The following is a 21,116-nucleotide window of genomic DNA, read 5'->3' as shown; positions in this document are numbered from 1 at the left end:
CTTAAAAGATAGCTAAAAGGGTTTCTTTGAAGAGGAAGTAAAGAAGAGCCCCAGACTCAGAGTGAGAAGAACTGAGTCTTTCCACCAGCCAGCTGTGTGACCTTGGATGGACAATTTACTTTTCTAAACCTCTGTCTCTTTGTGTAAAAAGAGGAAGTTGGACAAAGTAAAAGCAAAGCACCCACCACCGCAGATTCTCTCACACTGGACTTAATTAACACTGTGCCTGATTTCTGATTTACAAACCCTCCCTTTCCCGGCCGTGGGGGAAAGAAGAGGGCCAGGAGAGGACAGCCACTTACTTGTGATGACAAGAAATAGGAGAAACAGAAACAGGACCGCATGTCACTTGCACAAGTTGCTGCTTCAGCCAGTGATGGGTTTAGGTGAAAAGCATGGTTATAATTAGAGCAGCAGCCTGGCCTGAATGCTCCACCAGCCACAGTGAGCACAGCTGGATCTGCCGACTGCTCGCACAGGAGTCTGAGAGGCTGCTCCGGCCTTGAAAATGATCCTTCTTAAAAAGATTTGCCTCCTTCCTCAAAGGAAAGAAAACCTATTGATATAAAAGCTCACTTCCCTTCCGGCTTCCCCTGCTAAATGCTACTCCAGTAGAGACCGAGTGTTGATGAATACAGGGGAAAGAAAAAAATCGTAAGCTGAGCCTGGTCACATTGCCCCTTGTGATATAGTTTTATTTTTAACTTCGAAACACTTGAACTATTTCTGTTGAAGTTTTCTCTCCTTTCCCTGCCTCCTCAACAGAACTCTGTCCTCTGCTGCAGCTGATGCACCCCGGCCACTTCCTGCGATCTGCTTGTTCACAATCAAGGGACACAGGTGCAGCAGATGCTGACTCCGCCCGTGCCATTAAGGTAAGCTCTTCAAACTCGAGCAGGTGCACCGGGGGGACACGTGGAGTGATGAACATGGAGATGGAAGCTGGGCTGCGCACCACCTTTTTGCTCTGAACAAGAGGATTGTTAAGCAAATTAGTTAGATGTGGTGGAGAAAGGGGTGGGCTTTGAGAATGAGACTCAGCCATATGTAAACTCTTCTTTTAAATCAAAAATCTTAGAGCAGGAAGAAATTACCTGCTTTCTGACAGCTTACGTTCTCTCTTCTACAATCAACCAAAGTGGCTATGTGATGTCTCTAAAGTTATACAGTAGTGATGGGGGGTTGGGGCAGGGTGGAGAAGATGGTGAGGGAATAGGTAGAAGGATTTCTATTTCTATTTTCTAAAGTCCAAATGCTATGATCTTTTCACCAATCAGCATTTGCTACGTTAACTGCCATTCTATGTACCTTAAATTCCATCCCCTGTGTCACACTACCAATTAATAATATAGCACAATTATATTCACTGTATGTGCTATTTAAACTCTGTTCATAGAGCTTAAAACCTGTTTTTCTTTAACAATATTCCCTAAGTGTGGTTATCTCCTCTCTAAACCTCTTGAATCCAAAATGCATCCATGGAATAGAAGTGAGAGTATTTTACAGGTTGACAAATTTATACAGGCTTTTGCACACAAACCCCAAATTATTACAAAGTTGGAGCTTGCACATCCAGAGGGCCAAAGGGAAAATGATGAATGATACTTGAAGTATCAAAAGCTTTAAAATGTAGATTATTTCTAGTTTTGGAAATAACTGCATAGCATTGCATGCACAAATAAATTGTCAGGGATAAGGGTGCAGTGTTTATTTTGTTTCCCTCTGGGACTTGCTTTAATGTTCAAAGTTCAGCTAAGGACATCCTAGGAAGTAGCCTATGCAGCAAAAGGGATTCTGTACACTCTGAACTTTGCAGTGTACAGGCTAAAGCTACCAATGCCAAGTAAAAAGAGACCTACCCAGATACCCTAACTCCTGGATTCCTTCCTTCCTGCCTCTGTAACCTCCAGACATATCCCATAACTGTGCTGTAGACATCTAGATTATAATTATCCCTGTTTGCTGGGGACAATGTATTGTATAGAGCTGACTAACTTCCCTTAATTTTGTCAGGGTTTCCACAGTACCAAGGTCTTCAAGGTATATGGTGGGATGCTGTGCTGGCAAGACAGGGGCGTGGTGGTTTAGGAGTAACCAAGCATACAGGCTACCTCACAGCTACCCCAAGATAATCTGGCTAATTAGCACTTTCTTGGCCAATACAAAACAGTAATTAAAAATACTGATACTGGGGCGCCTGGGTGGCGCAGTCGGTTAAGCGTCCGACTTCAGCCAGGTCACGATCTCGCGGTCCATGAGTTCGAGCCCCGCGTCAGGCTCTGGGCTGATGGCTCAGAGCCTGGAGCCTGTTTCCGATTCTGTGTCTCCCTCTCTCTCTGCCCCTCCCCCGTTCATGCTCTGTCTCTCTCTGTCCCAAAAATAAATAAACGTTGAAAAAAAAATTAAAAAAAAATACTGATACTAATAACACAAGCACCGGATATGAGTATTAACTAGGGTATAATGAAAATGCTGGAATCATAGCCCAGAAGCCCAGGATTGTGGACCCAGGTATGGGAATTATCATCAGCCACTGGTTGTGTTAAAATCTCAAGAGACGAAGGGATTACTTTAGTATTTAACTTTATACACTTTCTTTCCCTAGAATTAAAATCACCATAGCAGCGGAACAGGTTAACAATGTATAATTAAAGTAACTAATTAATTGGGTAACAGGTTAAGAGTTGAAGAATATCTCTGATCTTTAACTTTTGACCTTGTCACTTCCACTGAAGATAAAGCTCAGGAATAAATAATTATCGCCAGGGCCAGCCACATGAGGAGGCAAAATAGTTAGTTGCTGATATCATGTGAGGGGTGCTGAAAGGGGCCCTTGCCTAAAAATATCTCCCTGACATCAACCCTGTTTGCCTACTAATTTTAAAATTATAGTAAAGAATGTTAAAGCTATTATCTGTTAATCCCATTCTCTTTTGCTTGAGTCAGTGATTTAAATATACCTGCTATATGCCTCCTCATGACCTTGTTGGCCAGTGACAGTCAGGCACAACCTCTTTCTCATTCTTCCAGGCTCTGTCCTATTTTGCCCTTGGTACCATGTAAGCTGCCCACATGCTCTTCGCCACCACCACAACACAGGTAGCTCTGTGTGGCATTGTGCTTTCCACAGAATTCTCACTATTACATCAAGGTGAGAAGCAAGGGAAAGACACTTCACTTTTCTCTGGGCCTCAGCTTCTCTTGTACGAAATGAAGAGGTTAAACTAGACACTTTCATTTCAAAGTGAGGTTCTTAGACCATCATCAGGAGCTGGTTACATGGTTAAGACTCTCAGGCCCCGTCCCAATCCTACCAGATCCAAATCCACATTTTAAAAAGATTGCCCAGGTGATTCCTACACACAAGCTCCAGAGCAGAGGATTTCTGATTATGTGCCCAATCCAGATTTCTGATTTAGGACTGCAAAGATTTAGAACAAGTACTACAACCTCCTGAAAACCAATTCTGGCAGCATTCAGAGTTTCTATTATAACTTGAGCCCACAGAATTCTTTTCCATTCAGTTAAGGCTACATTCACATAATAACATTGAAAACATTTCTTTTTCTTTCTTTAAAAAAAAAAAACCCATGGGGCACCTGGGTGGCTCAGTTGGTTAAACACCCGACTTTGGCTTAGATCAGGTCATGATCTCACGGTTTGTGGGTTCGAGCCCCTCATCGGGCTCTGTGCTGACAGCTCAGAGCCTGGAGTCTGCTTCAGATTCTGTGTCTCCCTCTCTCTCTGCCCCTCCCCCACTTGTGCTCTATTTCTCTCTGTCTCAAAAATAAATAAATATTTTTTAAAAATCAAGAAAATTTTAAAAAGCCCCAAATTAGCAGACATCTGACATCATTACAACTTTCCTCCTAAATCTGTCTCAAATTGCTCTCACACAGTTCTTTCAAAAAGCTGTTTTCTTTAGGGTTCTATTTTATTGCATTCAATTCAATCCTATTGAATAAACATTGAGTTCCAGGAACACATTGGCTGTACTCACTCTTTCAGTGTCTCAGAAACTACTGTGCACATTCCTTGAGGGTATTCTCCTTCTTTGGTATTCCAGTCAGATCTCCTTTCCCACCCAAACACATTCTCCTGGCCAGATGACTTCTGCTCCATTGATGGCCTTCATCCCCAGGCTCTCCATCATAGCAACTTCCCTTAGAAGGTACTGACCCTGCAGCCCATTGCAAGAGAGAAGCCAATTTTAGCTGACATCTTCCCTTTTTGCTCAATGAACAGAATAATGTATGTAGGTAAATAATAAAGATGACAAACTTGGGCCTAGGAAGCAAAGATGCCTCAATCTGCCTTTGTGACATCTGTAAGATCCTCCAGCATGGATGCCATACTGTTTGAATTTTTAAGAGCTTCAGGAATGAATGTGGTGAATACAAGTCACCATCATTGGGGGGGGGGTGGTTTAAGGGTACTCACATTCTTATGGGACTAAGGTAAGACTTTTTTCTTAAATGGGGTTTGAAGATGATTAAGCAGGCAGTGGAACATAAGCTACATTGGCCTGAGGGAGAACTGAATACTGAAAGGCCGGCCAAGAGGGGCAGGAGTGATGCAATGGGAAGACATAAGACCTGGATGTAGAAGTGACCATGGGAATGACCTTCCTCATAGGGGAAGGACTAACAATTGAGTTACACTTTCTCTACTTTATGTTATTTGTCATAATCCTATGGGGTATTATGAGTTCCATTTTATCAATGAATAAGTTAGCTTTAGGGAAATTAACTTGTGAAAATTACTTAGCTAGCACATGACAGTGTTCATGAATTTACTTTATTTTGAGGGTGTCAGGTAAGGCCTCCACAGGAGGAAACATAACAGCTGAAATCTAAACAGCAGGAAGGAGCCCATAACACAAAGAGTGAAGGGAGAATTTTAGTAGAAAGAACCAGCACAAAGTCCTTACACTGGACTAAGTGACAAGGCTAGAACTAAGTGCTCAAGGGAGAGATGAGGTAAAGGAGGCCAGCAGGGGACACTGATGCAGGGCCTTGTGGGCCAGGATAAGGGTGTCAGAATTTACTCCTCGTGATGGGAATCCACTGGAGATTCTAAGTGGGAATAATGACCCGGTGTTAAAAGTTATTGAAATCACTCTTCTGCTGATGAATGTAGATTACAGAGCACAAGATGGGAAGGGTGAGACTGATTACAGGCTTTTGCACCAGACTGGATGAGTATGATGGTGCTTGGATCCAGGCAGTGGTGGTGGAGATGGGAAGATATGGACAGAACTTCCCACTGCCCTTTCAGATCTCTCCCCAAGGCCTTCCTACCTAACTGGGCAGTAGTTCCTCTGTGACTGAAAGCACAAAATCAACCAGCTTCTAGCTCAGTGGTTCTTAAACTTGAGCTTACAACAGAATCAGCTGGATGCAGCAGTTCTGATTCTGTAGGTCTGATTAGGTAGGGCCCAATAGTTTACATTTCTAACCAATTCCTAGGTAATACTGACACTGTGGGTCAGTATGTGGGTCACTTTAAGGGGCACTGTTCTAGCTGACTTGCCTTTTCTTATTAATTTACTCCTTTGTGAGTGGTCCACACAGCACCACAACTTGCATCAAATGTTTCTCCCCTACCAGGTTCTAACTTATCCCCTATTTTTTTTAAAGAATATCTATCACTTAAACTCATGTACCTGGTCCTTTCACCTATTCACATTCCACTTAAACTGCATCCAGTACAATGAGTAAAATCTAGTCCTGTGTAGACTTTTTTTTAACTATTTAAGTCTAAATTATTTCATGTTGACTGCTATCTCCTCTATCTAGGGGAACATTAAAACATAATTTGGGGAGAGGGTTTCAGAGGGTGTTTTGACCATAGACTTGATTGAAGTTCATTTTTAAGAGGAGAGAATGTATTGCCTTTTCAGACAGGAAGTGAGAATGTATTTATTTATTTAAGTTTATTTATTTATTTTGAGAGAGAGAGAGGCAGAAAGGGAGAGAGAATCCCAAGCAGGTTCTGCACTGTCAAGGGCAAAGCCTGACACAAAGCTCAAACTCACCAACCATGAGAACATGACCTGAACTGAAATCAAGAGTCAGATGCTTGACTGAACCACCCAGGTGCCCCAGGAAGTAATAATTTAAAGGTGAACATAGAAGCATAGAAACTGAAGGAAGAAATGGCACCTGGATAAAAATACATTGTTTTTGTCACTGAATTTTGTCAACTTTTTCCACCATGAAGAGTTTCTGTAATGTATTTTCTTTAACTTAGAGGTTTTTGAGTTTAAATCTCAGAATCTATATTATACTACAGATTCTAACCTAAAAACTTTACTTTCATATTTATGCTACCTCAAATGCAAGGCCATGGGACATGGATACTTTTCATATTTCCTCTGTTCAGATGGGGCACAGTATGGAATATGGTCCAGATGAGGACCAAAAAAAAAAGTCATCAGAGGGATGACGATGCTTCCTATGAATGATAAACCTCCAGTTCCTCTACAGTCTGGAAAGATTATATATGTATTCTGTGCCCCAACTGGAGGAAGGGAGGATCTTCCCCTGATGGGCTCTAGTCATGGGCTTGCTTTCATCCCAAATCACAGAGATAGACCACATGTCTCTGTGGGTCTCTGAGGGACACAGTGTGATGTAGCAAAGAGTACAGAGTTTGAAGCTGGACAAACCTAGGCTTCTTTGTGTTCCACTGTAAAGTATAAAGGGTAAGACCCACATCACATAGTCGTTGTGAGGATTAAATGAGGTGTTACTTAAGGCACATGGTAGGCACTAAAATCTCATTTCTCTTTCTCCCTGGCAGCCAAAATGCAGAAAAATCCCTCAGTCTATGAAAGTCAGACAAACACCATCGAGGATAAGGATCCAGTCACTGCATTGGAACAGAGATTAGGAGAACAAATCATCTTATGTCACAAGATAACCAATGATATATATAAGTTGAACAATTTGGGGCAAGACCAAGTGGCTACAACATAAGATGATCAATCAAGTATCCAAGTTTGTCTGGCACTAAGAGGCTTCCTGGGAGTTAAATCAAACTTCCTCAGAACCAAAACCAAGAAAGTCCCAGGCAAACCAGGATGATTGGTCACAATGCTTACCTAGCAATAATTAGACAATCAAGAATTTTGGATTGTCCTTTATCTCAGTGGGAACAATTTCCCCTAGATATACAACAAAAGGTTTAGATATGATTGTTTACACCCTTAGGCTATACTTATCTTTCTTCTCCCCTCCAGTGTCAAACTGCTCCAAAGGATAGTCTACACTTTTGTGTCTTTCTGCTCAGTACATGTCCTCTCTCAAAGTCACTTATTTGGTGTAGCTCCAGAGCCTGGCAGAAGATCTTTAAATAGCATCATTAAAAACAGAACAAACAAAGGAAACAGCATCTTTGTTCCTGCATGCATGGTTTGTTTGTTTTCTGTTAAAGGGATATTTTCAAGTAACTTCAAAGACATGGAGAGCAATAGGGCTCCACCACAAATGTTTCCAGTTTCAATAGCACTGCTCCAAATAAAACAAAACAACAACAACAAAAACCATACTTTATAATGCTGAAGGATAAGAAATGATTTGGCTTAGAGTTCATCACCACTGTCCCTCCAGCCAACCATATCCCTGCTGCTGGGGCTGAATTGTCATCACACACACAGAGCACACAGAACTAGCTAGGCCTGCTTTTCCCTTCCCAGAAGCTGGTCTCAACTTTGTGACAGAACCAGGCTGGCAAATACAAAGGTAGACAGTCATGCTGCTGGTAGCTTCTTTCACTTAGCCTTATTCCATTTGCGATCTGCCTCTTCTTTCCCACCTAAAAACCAGTAGGGGACTCTGAATCACCCAGACTGCATCTTTATTTGTGTCTTTTATGAATAGAAAGCAGATGATCACACTCTCCCAACAAGGCCACAGGCCCTGCCAATATTGGAATGTGTGTTTAATGGCTTCCCCCTCCGCTCCAAGCAAACACCACATTTTGCATGGCAAGGGTCCCACCGCACAGCTGAAATGCCACATTTGCTCTGCCAAGAGCTCTTTGGGGATCTGCCATGAGCAGTGACATTGCTATCATTGTTCTTAATCTTGAGGCAGCATTTGAGGCTATAGCTCACCAGTTCCTTTATATGGGGCCACATAATTCCGGCTCTTAGCTCTCTGGTCTCTCTTCTCTGGCTTTACTTCTCCCCACTGTCTTGAAAGTGGTCATACTTAGCTCTGTACTTCATGGCTCTTCTATGCTCTTCTTTCTCCAGTTATGGCTTCCTCTCTCATTTCTAAGTGAACACTTCTCAAATCTACATCTCTCCATTCTACCCACATCTTCCCATCCTCATGATCTGTCATCACCTTAAAAACTTGTATTAAACTTGCTGGGCTCATCTTTCCCCCCAAAACAATTCCTTCTTCAGACTTCTATTTTTCTCAGAATTACATCCAATGTTCTCTCTTCCTTGTTCAAAATCTTGGCATCAGCTTTGACTCCTCCTCTTTCCCCATCTCCAGACAGAAACCAAAATGCTGTGATTCCCTTGTGATGCCTACTGTCTGCCTCATCTTGCCTAATTCCATACCATCAGTCCTGCTCCTGCAGCTTCATCACCCTCAATGAAGCAGTTTCTTACTCCAAGCCCTCCACACTGTCCCTCCACTGCTGGTTAATACCCAGTCACAGTGTTGAATGGCCCCTTATTGAGCAAGCAGATAATTCCAGATGCTTTAGCCTCATATTTACAAATTTCCACAATAAACCCATGATGAACTTTCCCCCCACAGGAGTGATCAATCTAGAATATAGCAGGCGCCTAACTGAATGCTAAGTTGTATGCTAAAAGCTCCAGTAGCTGGACTCTTGCATCCAAAAGATGTCCTCTTGCCCAATCCTATCCTGCTCCACCTCAGTCCAGCCCTCACAGCCCTTCACTCTGCTCAATTCCCCCTCTACCTTTAACACCTTAATTTATCTCCTCCTGGGCCCTGAGTCCACTTGATAGTCTTGCTTACAACTTCTCACCTGCCTCCTGATTCAGGATATTAGGGATAAAGAGCTATCTGCCATGATTCCTCTTTCACACTCAGTAGTCCTAGTGCATAAGAATCAGACGGGTAATGTATTAAGGATGTGAATTCCAGACACAGCCCTCACTTAAGTCTGAGGTGCAGACTATGCTATGCTATGCTGTCCAATAGAACTTTCTATGCAGATGGAAACGTTCTGTTTTGTGTTGTCCAATAGAATAGCTACTAATCACATGTGGTCATTGAATACTTGAATTGTAGCTAGTGTGACCAAATACCTGAATTATTAATTTTATTCAATTTTGATTAATTTAAATTTAAATAGTCACATGTGGCTGGTGGCTGCCACTGTGAACAGTGCAGACTTATAGATTTAACAGGCATCGTGACTAATTCTACTTAGCAATAGTGTTGAAGAACTACCTAAACAAGCAGTGTGACACTTATGCTCCCTTACTGGCACATTGTAATCAACAAATGTTTGTTGGAGGACTGAATGAACAAATGAGTATATGAATAAATTTGAATATAATTTCCTTGATATTTAAGACTGTCTCTTCTGGAAAAGAAATTTGAGGGGACTTTTCCAAATTAAAAGAGGCTAAAAAGACTTACCAACCAAATGTAATAAATTGACCTTAAAGGGACCCTGGTTCCAAAGTTAAAAAATTTTTTTAAAGTATTGAAGACATTCTTTGGGACAATTGTGTAAATTTGAATACAGACAGCATATTACATGATATTAGAAAATATTTTTTCGTTTTCTTAGGTGAGATAATGTTATTACAGTTACAAAGGAAAATTTATTCAGTCTTAGGAAATACGTGCTAAAGTACTCAGGGATGAGGTGTCATGATATCAACAACCTATTTTCAAGTGCTTTGGTAAAAAGTGTGTGTGTGTGTGTGTAGAGGAAGGGAGAGAAAGCCAAAGTGGCAAAATGTTACCTTTAAAATCTAGGTAGAGTATATTTGGCTGTTCATTGTATATGTTCTTTCACCTTTCCTGAATATTCGAATTTTTTTAAGTTATAGGAAAATTCACCCACAATGAATTGGCAAATCCTAAAGTAAAATAAAATTTTAAAATACTGTATTTTCTGACTTTTGAGTTCTAACTCCACCCTACCTCACCCACCCCACTCCATCCCAGACTAACATAGTGCTGACATTGTGCTATCAACTCTCTAGACCAGGTGCTGCAAACTGGCAACCTACAGATCCTATGTAGTTTGCATACATGTTTTACCTTGGCCCAAATAGAGGCTGCATTTGTTCTGATTAAATTAGTTGCCAACTTTAAAATTTCAAGGATTTTTATCGTAATGTATTATGCAGCAAGATGTTTTGCAATATAATGAAATATAAAGTACTCATTTTAGGGGAACCTGGCTGGCTCAGTCAGTAGAGCACACAACTCTTGATATCAGGGTCATGAGTTCAAGCCCACACTGGGCGTGGAGCCTACCTAAAAAGTTGTAAAAAAATAAAATAAAAATAAGACACTTATTTTATAATAGCAAACATGTATAGATCATGTCCTATGAGACAAGTACTATTTTAAGAGTTTTGGGTATTTAACTCATTTACTCCCCACAACAGTGCTATGAGATAGGTACTATTATTATTCTCCCTTTTACAGATGGGGGAAATGATGAACAAAGAGATTAAGTAACTTTCTCAAGGTTTCACAACTACTGACTTGTAGTGCCAGGTTGAATCTTGCACAGTCAGCCTCCTAACAACCATACTTTACCACCAGTCACAAAAATCTGCATCCCCAGTTTCTCTGGAAAAATCAGATGATCTGGCAACATATTCCCATGTGGGACCAATTGACCAGAGCCAAGGAGCTACATTCTCCTGAAGACAGGGCATCTTCTCTTCTGCTTGCCAGAGTTCCCATTCAGCCTGCTTCTGGGGCCTTGGGGTCTGACCCCTGCTCTAGCCACAGCACAGCTGAATTCAGCAGGTTGAAGGACAGATGGTAGATACATCACAGACACTTGTACACTGCCCCAGGCCAAGCTGAATATCAGGCTGACCTGTTAGTGAGCATGAAGCTCTACTGGGAGAGAAAGTTAGGAGGGAAACTTGGGCCAGATGTGTGTGTGTGGTAGTTATGGGAGGCATGGATGTGTGGAACGTCAGACCAACTGTTGGTAGACAAAGGAGAAAAGTTACAGGAACCAAAAGGTACATATCCCATGCCTGGTAAGATGCCCCACCAGAGGGCTGTGTGTCAGTCAGAAGACTGTGGGCTTGCATGGCCCGGGACTCCATCACTTAGCAGCTGTATAATCTTGGACAAGTTATTTAACTTCTCCAGCTTCCATTTCCTGGACTATAAAATGTGGGCAATGACATTTACCTCGAGGGTGGTTAAAGGAATTAGAGTATACAAAGTCTCTTTGGTGCCTGTTAATATACATAACCAAAATACTTTTCTTACTAATAATTCATATTCATATTTTCATGTTTTCCCCTAGATTTACAAAGCAAGAAGAAATTAGGAAGCTATGGTAAGTAGTATGGTGATTATTGGATTTTCATCTATCAGGGGTCCAGGTCTGGTTTCATTTAACCTGTAGCCAAAGCAGCTGGCAGACTTGCCATTATGGTTTGATGATACTTATTGACTTTTGGCCAAACCAGAGATGCTAGAAAAGAACCTAGAAGAAACTGACATGGAGTAAGGGAAAAGCAGAGAGATGAGAAAGATTTGTGGGCAAATACTTTCACTAAAACTTTAAAAATGAAAAACCCAAACATCCAGCAATAAACTAAGTGGTTGACAATTCCTTCATTCAGCAAATTGAGTGCCTACAATGGTCCAAGTGCTGGAGATACAGATGTGAATAAAACTAGACATGGCCCCTGTCCTCCCAGCACTTGGTAGGTAGTTGTTTAAATAAATGACAGCACACTCACTCTGGAATATTACACTGCCATGATGAAGACAGTTTGCAAAGAATCATTAATAAAGCAGGTTGGTCTAATGTTATAATAGCAAGGTAAATACAGGATGAAGAATTGTATTCACAGTATTAACAAGATAATATAAATCACCCATAATCCACAACTCAAAAACAATTATCAACATTGTAGTCCATTACATTCAGCTTTTTCTTTTTCTATTTTTTTTTATTTTTTTAATGTTTATTTATTTTTGAGAGAGAGACAGTGAGAGCCAGGGAGGGGCAGAGAGACAGAGACAGAGACAGCGAGAGACAGACAGACAGAATCCGAAATAAGCTCCAGGCTCTGAGCTGTCAGCACACAGCCCGACGCGGGCCCAAACCCATGAACTGGGAGATCGTGACCTGAGCTGAAGTTGGACGCTTAATTGACTGAGCCATCCAGGCGCCCCTTTCTTTTTCTATTCTAAACACATCTACCATATACATAGAATAAACTATTGGAAAATGAAGAAGAGAGTGTTGGTAGTTGTTATTTTGGGGTTGTGGGATTATGAGTGATTTTTGCTTCACAGTCACAGACATGCATAGAGCTTCTCTCCCCCATTTGTCTTCTCTTTCCTCTTGCTTTGGTGTCTCCAGGGTAGGGCACGCAAGCCTCTAAGTGGGCAGCACAGGCATTGTGAGAAATGCTTCGACCGTCACTGCCACATTCCTGTGGAGCCTGATGTCTCCTGTCTGGTGATAAACTGCCACCTGTCCTGTGGTGCTACCTTCCACATGTGCAAAGAGGCAGAGCATGAGCTCCTCTGCCCTCTGGAGCAGGTTCCATGCCTCAACTCTGAATATGGCTGCCCCCTTTCCATGTCCCGCCACAAGCTGGCCAAGCACTTGCAAGTGTGCCCTGCCAGTGTGGTCTGCTGCTCCATGGAGTGGAATCGCTGGCCAAACGTGGACTCTGAAACTACCCTTCATGAGAACATCATGAAAGAGACCCCCAGTGAGGAGTGTTTGGACACAGCCCTGGCCCTCCAGGACCAGAAGGTCCTTTTCAGATCTTTAAAAATGGTAGAACTTTTCCCAGAAACTAGAGAGCCCACTCGGGAGGAAACTACCATGAATGGTGAAGCCACTTGGGAGGAAATGGGAGGAGCAGTGGGTGGAGTGGATGCCCGTTTGGTACCACATGGGTCTCTGTCAGCAGCTAATGGAGAAATGGTAGAGCTGAGTCAAGAAGAACGAGAGGCATTAGCCAAAACCAAAGAAGGGATGGACCTGGCCAAGTATGACAAGTGGGAAAATATATTCAGCAAAGAGCATGCAGCCTCTGCTTTAACAAGTACATCAGTGAACTGTGACAACAATAGCAGGAACAACCCTGGAAAAGAACAGGTTTCCAGTGACAATAACATGGTAAGGGAGGATGATCTCCAAGAGAAAGAGAAAGAACCACAGGAAAAACAGAAGCAGCAGGACTTTAATGCAGTCGTGGAAAAGACAGGGCTTGCCCCTTGGCAGGATGGTGTTCTGGAAAGACTGAAAACAGCTGTGGATGCAAAGGACTATAATATGTATCTGGTGCACAATGGGAGGATGCTTATTCACTTTGGTCAGATGGCTGCTTGTACGCCTAGGGAGAGAGACTTTGTTTATGGCAAACTTGAGGCTCAGGAAGTAAAGACTGTTTACACCTTCAAAGTTCCTGTGAGCTACTGTGGGAAGCGGGCTCGCATTGGAGATGCCATGTTGAGTTGTAAGCCAAGTGAACACAAGGCAGTAGATACTTCAGATTTAGGGATCACTGTGGAGGACCTGCCCAAATCAGATCTCATCAAAACCACCCTCCTGTGTGCTTTAGAAAGAGAACTTAAAGGTCATGTCATCTCTGAATCTAGGAGCATTGATGGGCTGTTTATGGATTTTGCTACACAGACATACAATTTTGAGCCAGAACAGTTTTCTTCTGGGACAGTGCTGGCTGACCTCCTAACCACTGACAACCCAGGGGGGCTCCACGTGGAACTCCACAGTGAGTGTGTGACCCGGAGACATAACAAAAGCAGCTCTGCCTTCACTTTCACTTGCAACAAATTCTTCAGGAGGGATGAATTTCCCTTACATTTCAAGAATGTCCACACAGACATTCAATCATGTCTCAATGGCTGGTTCCAGCATCGATGCCCTCTCGCCTACTTGGGATGTACTTTTATTCAAAACCATTTCCGTCCCCCAGGACAAAAGGCAAAAGTGATTTATAGTCAGGAGCTCAAGACCTTTGCCATCAAGCCAGAGGTTGCTTCAGAGCTGGGTGAGAGAAAGAAGAACAACCATCTCTCAGGCTGTGGAGCAAAAAGCCAGAATTCTCTAACCAGCCTGCCCCTGGAGGTTTTGCAGTACATTGCTGGGTTCTTGGACAGCATCAGCCTGTCCCAGCTTTCCCAGGTATCTGTGCTGATGAGAAATATCTGTGCTACTTTGTTACAAGAGAGAGGGATGGTCCTCCTACAGTGGAAGAAGAAGAGGTATTCTCATGGAGGCACTTCCTGGAGAGTCCACAGAGAGGCAAGTAAACTCTTATTCATTCATTCATTCATTCAACAACTATTTAGGAAGAGCTTTCTATGTGCCAAGCACTGTACCAGGCACTGGCAATGTACTAGGTTACTGGGAATAAGACATAATTCCTAAGTTCATGGAGGCCAGTCCAGTAGGGAAGACAGACCTATAGACATATAAATGACAATACAAATGGTAGTGCCTGTTTATCTCTGTGTATGTGTCCTGGATATCTTCTGCTTGCTCACATGATTCATTCTCCAACCCTGTGATCAGTTCCCTGGGAGGCTGATCTCTACAGACTGCCTCAATCAGCAGACTTGCCCGCCAGCTTCCATTTGGGCTAATCAAATGGGAGTGTATCAGTAGGAAATGGGAGGGAGGTAGACTAAGTTGATGTATCTATTCTTCTGGCTTCCTCCCTGCATGCATTTTTCCCTTCCATGACACCTAGCACTGGCCATGTCCCTCCATTGAAGGTAACTGTTTCATGTGGCTCTCTCCACAAAGTTACTCATTCTGGGATACAATGACCTCCTTTCTTCTTCCCTTTCATGCCTAGGGTATTAATGCTCTAGATTGTTACTTGCCTGGGTACTGCACTATATCTTGTGGCTTTCCTACAACCTGCCCATACATTTGTATATCATTATTTTTTTTTTAATTCTCTTCAAATTACCAAGTTAAGTGTGCCATCTGTTTCTTGCATGGACTCTGATACAGTATGCCAACAAATTCTCCTCAGTCCCATATCAACTCATTTTTTAAAAAAGACTTTTTGCCTTTGTTAAAGGAATTTTGAAATTCTAAAATAATTTGGTCCACTGATCTCTCCTGATTCAAATACCTATTTACTTTCTCAAAAAGCTGCTGTATAAATCAAAGAATCTTTCTCTTCAGAAAAATCTTACTTCTTTTTTCCAATCACATTACACTTGCTGAACTGCATCATAACTTCCATAACAGAAGTTTATACCATAACAGAAGTTTATACCATAACAGAAGTGAAACTCCTTAGCATCCTTTCCCATGGTAAATATGTTGGTAATATGAACCACAAATTAATAATGCCCATTTAGCTCAATAATTCCATAATCTCACTGTTGAATTTTTTCCCAAAATGTGGGTGTACAAACCGGCACTGGGGAGTTAGAGTTGTTTACACCTATTTTCATTAATTATGTCTAAAACATCTTATATGTTTTCTATTATTTATTTCCTGAACAGTCTTCTTTAAAAAATAATCATGAGACTCTCCTTCATGTATCCAGGGCTGCATCCACGTGTTTAATAAACACTGACTTCCACCCATCCACATGTTAGGGACAAACATGAATGAGACTGAGAACCTGCCCTCAGAAACTGTATAGTCTAGAACTGTCTAATATCTTTCTCTATAAAATCGGATGCAAACAATTTAATTTACGTAGTAGAAATTCCATTAATTTTTGGCTCATGTTTGTCCCCAGTTCAATGATTCCTGACCATTCTTGAAAATTATTTGGGACAAACAAATTTCCTTTCAGAAAGGAAGAAAGAGAATTTAGTTGGAGCTAAAGGATGCTCATATTAAAATGGCTTTTTTTAAGCAAAATAGGGAAATAGTTCTAAAATCTCAGAAAAATACCTTTTTTTACATAGGAACAAGGATAAGAAACTGAGGGTGAAGTGTCGAGTTGAAAGGGTCTCAGGTTATGCCTATCCTTATAGCCAGATTTTAATTTTTTTAATGTTTATTCTTTTTTTTGAGAGAGAGAGAGAGACAGAGCATGGGCAGGGGAAGGGCAGAGAGAGGGAGACACAGAATCTGAAGCAGTCTCCAGGCAGGCTCTGAGCTGTCAGCACAGGACAGAGTCCAACACAGGGCTCGAACCCACAAACCATGAGATCATGACCTGAGCCAAAGTCAGATGCTCAACCAACTGAGCCACCCAGGTACCCCTATTAGATTTTAAAACTAGTAACTCTGCACCATATCCTAGGTGGAAAGGCCAAAAGGGGGTTTGTGTACCAGATATCTAGATTTCTCCTGAGGTTTCTGTGTTAGGATACTTTTAGTTTTAAGCAACACCAACTTAAAATGGCATAAACAATTAAGGGAATTTTGGCCCACAAAACTAAAAAAATCCACAGGTATTGGCTTCAGGTAAGATTTGATCTAGCAGTTCAAAAATGCCCCCAAATGACCTTTTTACTTTCTATATCTTATTTCTACTTCCTCACTAGTGGCTCCTTTCTAAGACACAGTTATCCCTTGGTGGTCCCTTTTGGCTGCCAGCAGCTAAGACAGCAGTTTCCCAGTTCAAGTACAGAAGGAAAAAGAAAATCTGCTTCTTAATATCTCAAGCAAAAGTTCTAGGGTAGAGTCTCATTGACACTAATTGTCCTGATTTGAACCGTGTGTCTATTCTAGAACTAATCACTGTTGCTGGTGGGAGGGTGGTGGGTGGGTGTCAATATGCAGATTGCTGTGGTCATTTCCATACATTTACATGGCTGGCTGGGAAGATTATCAATTGGAAGGGGGGATTAGGAATTGGATGCTGAAGAAGGAACTAACAAATGTCTGCAGCAGCCACTAAACATTCTCTGGAAGCTAAGAACATGAAGAACAGAAAGGTATTTTCTTATACTCTTCAAATAAAGCTAGCCTGAGATTATTGCCCCAGCATTCACTTTTGAACTTCATGTTTCCTAACAGATCTGGCAATTCAGCAGCCTTTTCTCCAAAGTCAAGAGCTGGGAGTTTAATGAAGTTGCTTCCATGTCTGAACACCTGAAGGCCTGTCCTTTCAACATTGTAGAGCATAAGACTGACCCAGTTCTTCTGACCAGCATGTGTCAGCTCCAGGAGCAGCCCCGAGAAACCTTAGTCACCACCTTTAGAACCAGACCACGAGGAAGACACACTTGCTAAAGATTCAGATGCCACCATTCTTGGATTTGTCCTCCGAGTTACTGAAAGTAGGACAGAGTGTGGTTTTGAGGACTTTCTTCTGTAAACTACATATGTGCTTTTCTAGGTATATGGAGCATGCACTGTCCTAAACCTGAGCAGTTGCGCAGGATCTAAGAATTTTCTAAGCCATGGTTTGTACACTTGTCATTAAGTGCCATACTGATTACTTATTTCCTTCTCCCCACCCCCTTTTTTTCCTAAAACAAATCAGTCTGAGGAGAAAAAATAGGTAACTTGAGGCCATTTAAAAAATGAGCCCAAGTCTTAGGAGATGAGAGAGCACTGAAATTCCATAACCAGTACAGACCTGTGTTTTTGTGGAGAATGTTTTAATTGATGAGCACTTTCAAATTTATGGGGCAAGCAACGCAGGATTGGGTCAGAGGTGTGTTCCACTTCTCGTGAAGGGCACGTGGTTTGATGGTTCTGGAGCTGGGGTTGTCTTGATGGTTAAGTCTAGGTCTGCTTTTTTTTTTTTTTTTTAATTTTTTTTCCACGTTTTTATTTATTTTTGGGACAGAGAGAGACAGAGCATGAACAGGGGAGGGGCAGAGAGAGAGGGAGACACAGAATCGGAAACAGGCTCCAGGCTCCGAGCCATCAGCCCAGAGCCTGACGCGGGGCTCGAACTCACGGACCGCGAGATCGTGACCTGGCTGAAGTCGGACGCTTAACCGACTGCGCCACCCAGGCGCCCCTAGGTCTGCTTTTAGTCGCTCCTGCAAACCCAGGAAGTCCAAACATAGCTCAATGAAATGGAGACCTTGACCGAGTACAGCAGCCTTGAGGACAACACAGGCCAAAGAATGAGAGGCAGAAATGAGATCACAGAGTTTGTTGTGGAAAATCTTAGCAACATACAGAAGGACAGCCTTGCAAAATGAGGAAAAGTCCAAAAGGGTATTGTATTAATGGAGAAAATTAGCACCAAAAGCCACACGCCTACTTTTAAACATGTCAAAAACGACTTGAGTCCAGATTCTTTTCTTCTTAAAATTATATTCTAGGTCTAGGTTAGGGATAGCAGAGGCATAGCCCAGAACCATCCTGGGCTAGCTGAGATGACCTCAAGACATTAACACCAATTTCAGTGTCATGCCAGAATGCACAGGGTAGTCCAGAGAGACCACACATTGGCAGAATCCAGACAAGGCCCACTGCAGTTCCTGTGGCCCACTAGGTCTTAGATACCACTCAAGTACCCTGTGAGGGATCATAGGAAGGAACACACCTGAACATAGTAGTTCCCATAGAACACATAGGAACATAATTGCTCCTCCCTATTGTGGTTCATGACTCCAGTCTGTCAGAAATTGGTGATACTATTGGGCTTTGGTAACAAATAGTGAATACTCATGAAAATGGGAGTAAAATAAAAATACACAATAGACACTGCCATCCCCTAAAGCAGGGTTTCTCAGAACTATTGACATTTTGAACTGAACAATTCTTTGTTGGAAGGGACTATCCTGTGTGTTATCAGATATTTAGCAGCAGCCTTGGCCCCTATGCAGTAGTTACCAGTAGCCCTCCACCCGCACAGCTGTAACAACCAAAAATGTCTCCAGACATTGCTAAATATCCTCTGGGAGTAAAATCTCTCTGGGTTGAGAACCGCCATAAGCAATATCATACCAGTGGCAGTAACTTAGGATAAGTTTTTTAGTACAGCAAAATCTTACATAAGTATCTACAATGGTTATGATTTTATGTAGCTCTTCTTTATTTACTAGATAAGTCTTAGATGTGATTTTAAGTTGGGAACCAGATGGAGCTGATTGTTCAGTGTGGCTTTATGTCCTTAGGCCATGTGCAAAGAAATATATCCTTTCAGTTCCGCTCTCTCCAGATGTAGCAGAAGCCAGCATGTTGAGCTACTTATCTTGTGTTTCTTTCCCTCTTACCTTAATTGGTGCCATTTTCCCAGCAGTCTTCAAACAAGTGAGAAAAAAGGGAAAGGAGGACATGTATCATGGGGAAGCAGAGAACAAAGAATTTAGCCAACAAAAAGAGTTTAGTCGATCTGAATACTTGTTATTGCCTGGGTCTCTCTCCGAACATGGTTCAGAGCTGGTACAGATGAAGTAGAGGACACCGGTGAGAAGAGTCAGAAGGCGTTAAAGCAAGTCCCAGAGTAGAAGCATGCTTATCTTTTCATTATAATGTACCACTTGGTACTATTTGGTAATGTAATTCTATTTTTCATAATCCTTTTTGCTTGGTTTATATTTCACATTTGTATATAAGGCACCATTTTCTAAAATTACAGCTAGAGTGTGAGCTATGATTTTATTCAGTGAAGATGAGTAACTGGAAACAGCTGAGCACCAAAGTGGAAAAAAAGGAAGAGTCCCCCAGGTCTCAGCTCCAAGTGTTTTGAATCCAGTCCCCTCCTATCTAGAGAAAGAAAGCTCCTAAAGTCCATTCTGGGTGTCTTCTTTTACTAGAAAAAGAGATAAAGTGGAGCTATTCACCAAGGGAGAGAAAAATCAGGGGCTGCTGTTAGATGAAAAATAGAGAGAAAGGAGGAGAGCAGAGGGATTTTCCTCCACACCTGGGCACCTCAGGGTCCAGGAGAGCAGCCAGGAGGCTGCCCATACGGCTTTGTGGGCTGCACACTTAGAGTTACTCTTTATTTTCCCAGTTACTGCCTTCAGAGCAAAATTAAATTGATTAGCATCATCAAACACATTTTATAAGGTATCTAGTTGTATATGTTGCAGGAATCCAGGGTACTACAGGTATCCACCAGTCTACACAAACAAGCACATTTTCTGGTGACATGTCAGCTGAAGCAAAAAGGAAGCCTTTTAGAGAGGCTGTGGATTGGACTGAAAAATGACTAGATTCATGAGATGAGGGTATGTTGAGTAGCATGAGCAGCAGAATTATCTGACAGAGGCAAGACAGATGGACGTTGCTTCAGATGAAGAAGCAGCAGAGGGGAGTGAAAAGGAATAGGAGTAGGAGTCTGGACAGGGAGGTATCTATGAACAGATACCTTGATGAGTTAATCTATCTGAAGTAGAGACCAGCCAAACATGGAGGGTGAAGTCTGCAGAACTGAAGCAGAAAGGAAGTTTCTGTCTTATAATGAAGGGAAAAGTGAAAAGCAAGGTGGAACTTGAAGATGGAACAGGAAAACCACTGTGAAAGTCTGATCTATCTGTGATATTGAGTCAAACTGAAGTGAAGAATGAGATTGTGTACATCTGTGGTGACTTACCTCTGTGTGCTGGAAATCCCACTGTCTCTAAAAGTGGCAATAAAAGCTGTTTTGCACTCTGGAAAGCTAACTGAGTGATTCTTGTAAGTTAGGTCTAGAGACAGATCTGTGATTCACTGGCACAGAGGTCATTGTGGAAACAAAGGAGTGTGTGTCTTGAAGGAGAACCAAAGAACAATCCTGAAGGATGCAGTGCTCTCGACACATGAGGAGCTCGCCAATTTTATGGAGTCCTAGAACGATTATGGATCTTAGTCATTAATCCTAGCTCCTGCTTGGGCCCACTGCTTTCTTCATCTTTGCCCCCAAATCCCTTTTATTTTGATTTTATCTAGGATCTCCTATTAGACCTTGCTGAGCCCAATGTCTCAGAAAAAAATGGCTGGAAAAACAAACAAAAAAACAAAACAAACAAACAAACAAACAAAAACCCAC

At 42.0% G+C, this 21,116-nt stretch overlaps 1 protein-coding gene across 1 annotated transcript; it reads left to right on the top strand.

The window, feature by feature from the left end:
* Positions 1-349: 349 nt before the first annotated feature.
* Positions 350-17,668, top strand: FBXO40 (F-box protein 40). The gene is made up of 5 exons (XM_047876106.1): positions 350-654; positions 766-875; positions 11,512-11,544; positions 12,583-14,502; positions 17,198-17,668. The coding sequence occupies exons 3-5, from the start codon at positions 11,542-11,544 to the stop codon at positions 17,411-17,413; spliced, it is 2,139 nt and encodes a 712-aa protein (XP_047732062.1). The 5' UTR covers positions 350-654; positions 766-875; positions 11,512-11,541; the 3' UTR covers positions 17,414-17,668.
* Positions 17,669-21,116: the final 3,448 nt, after the last annotated feature.

This window comes from Prionailurus viverrinus, chromosome C2 (assembly GCF_022837055.1).
Source record: "Prionailurus viverrinus isolate Anna chromosome C2, UM_Priviv_1.0, whole genome shotgun sequence".
In the NCBI taxonomy this organism is placed as follows: domain Eukaryota; kingdom Metazoa; phylum Chordata; class Mammalia; order Carnivora; family Felidae; genus Prionailurus; species Prionailurus viverrinus.
The sequence above is the reverse complement of the archived record's forward strand: the minus strand, read 5'-3'. Positions and strand labels throughout refer to the sequence as shown.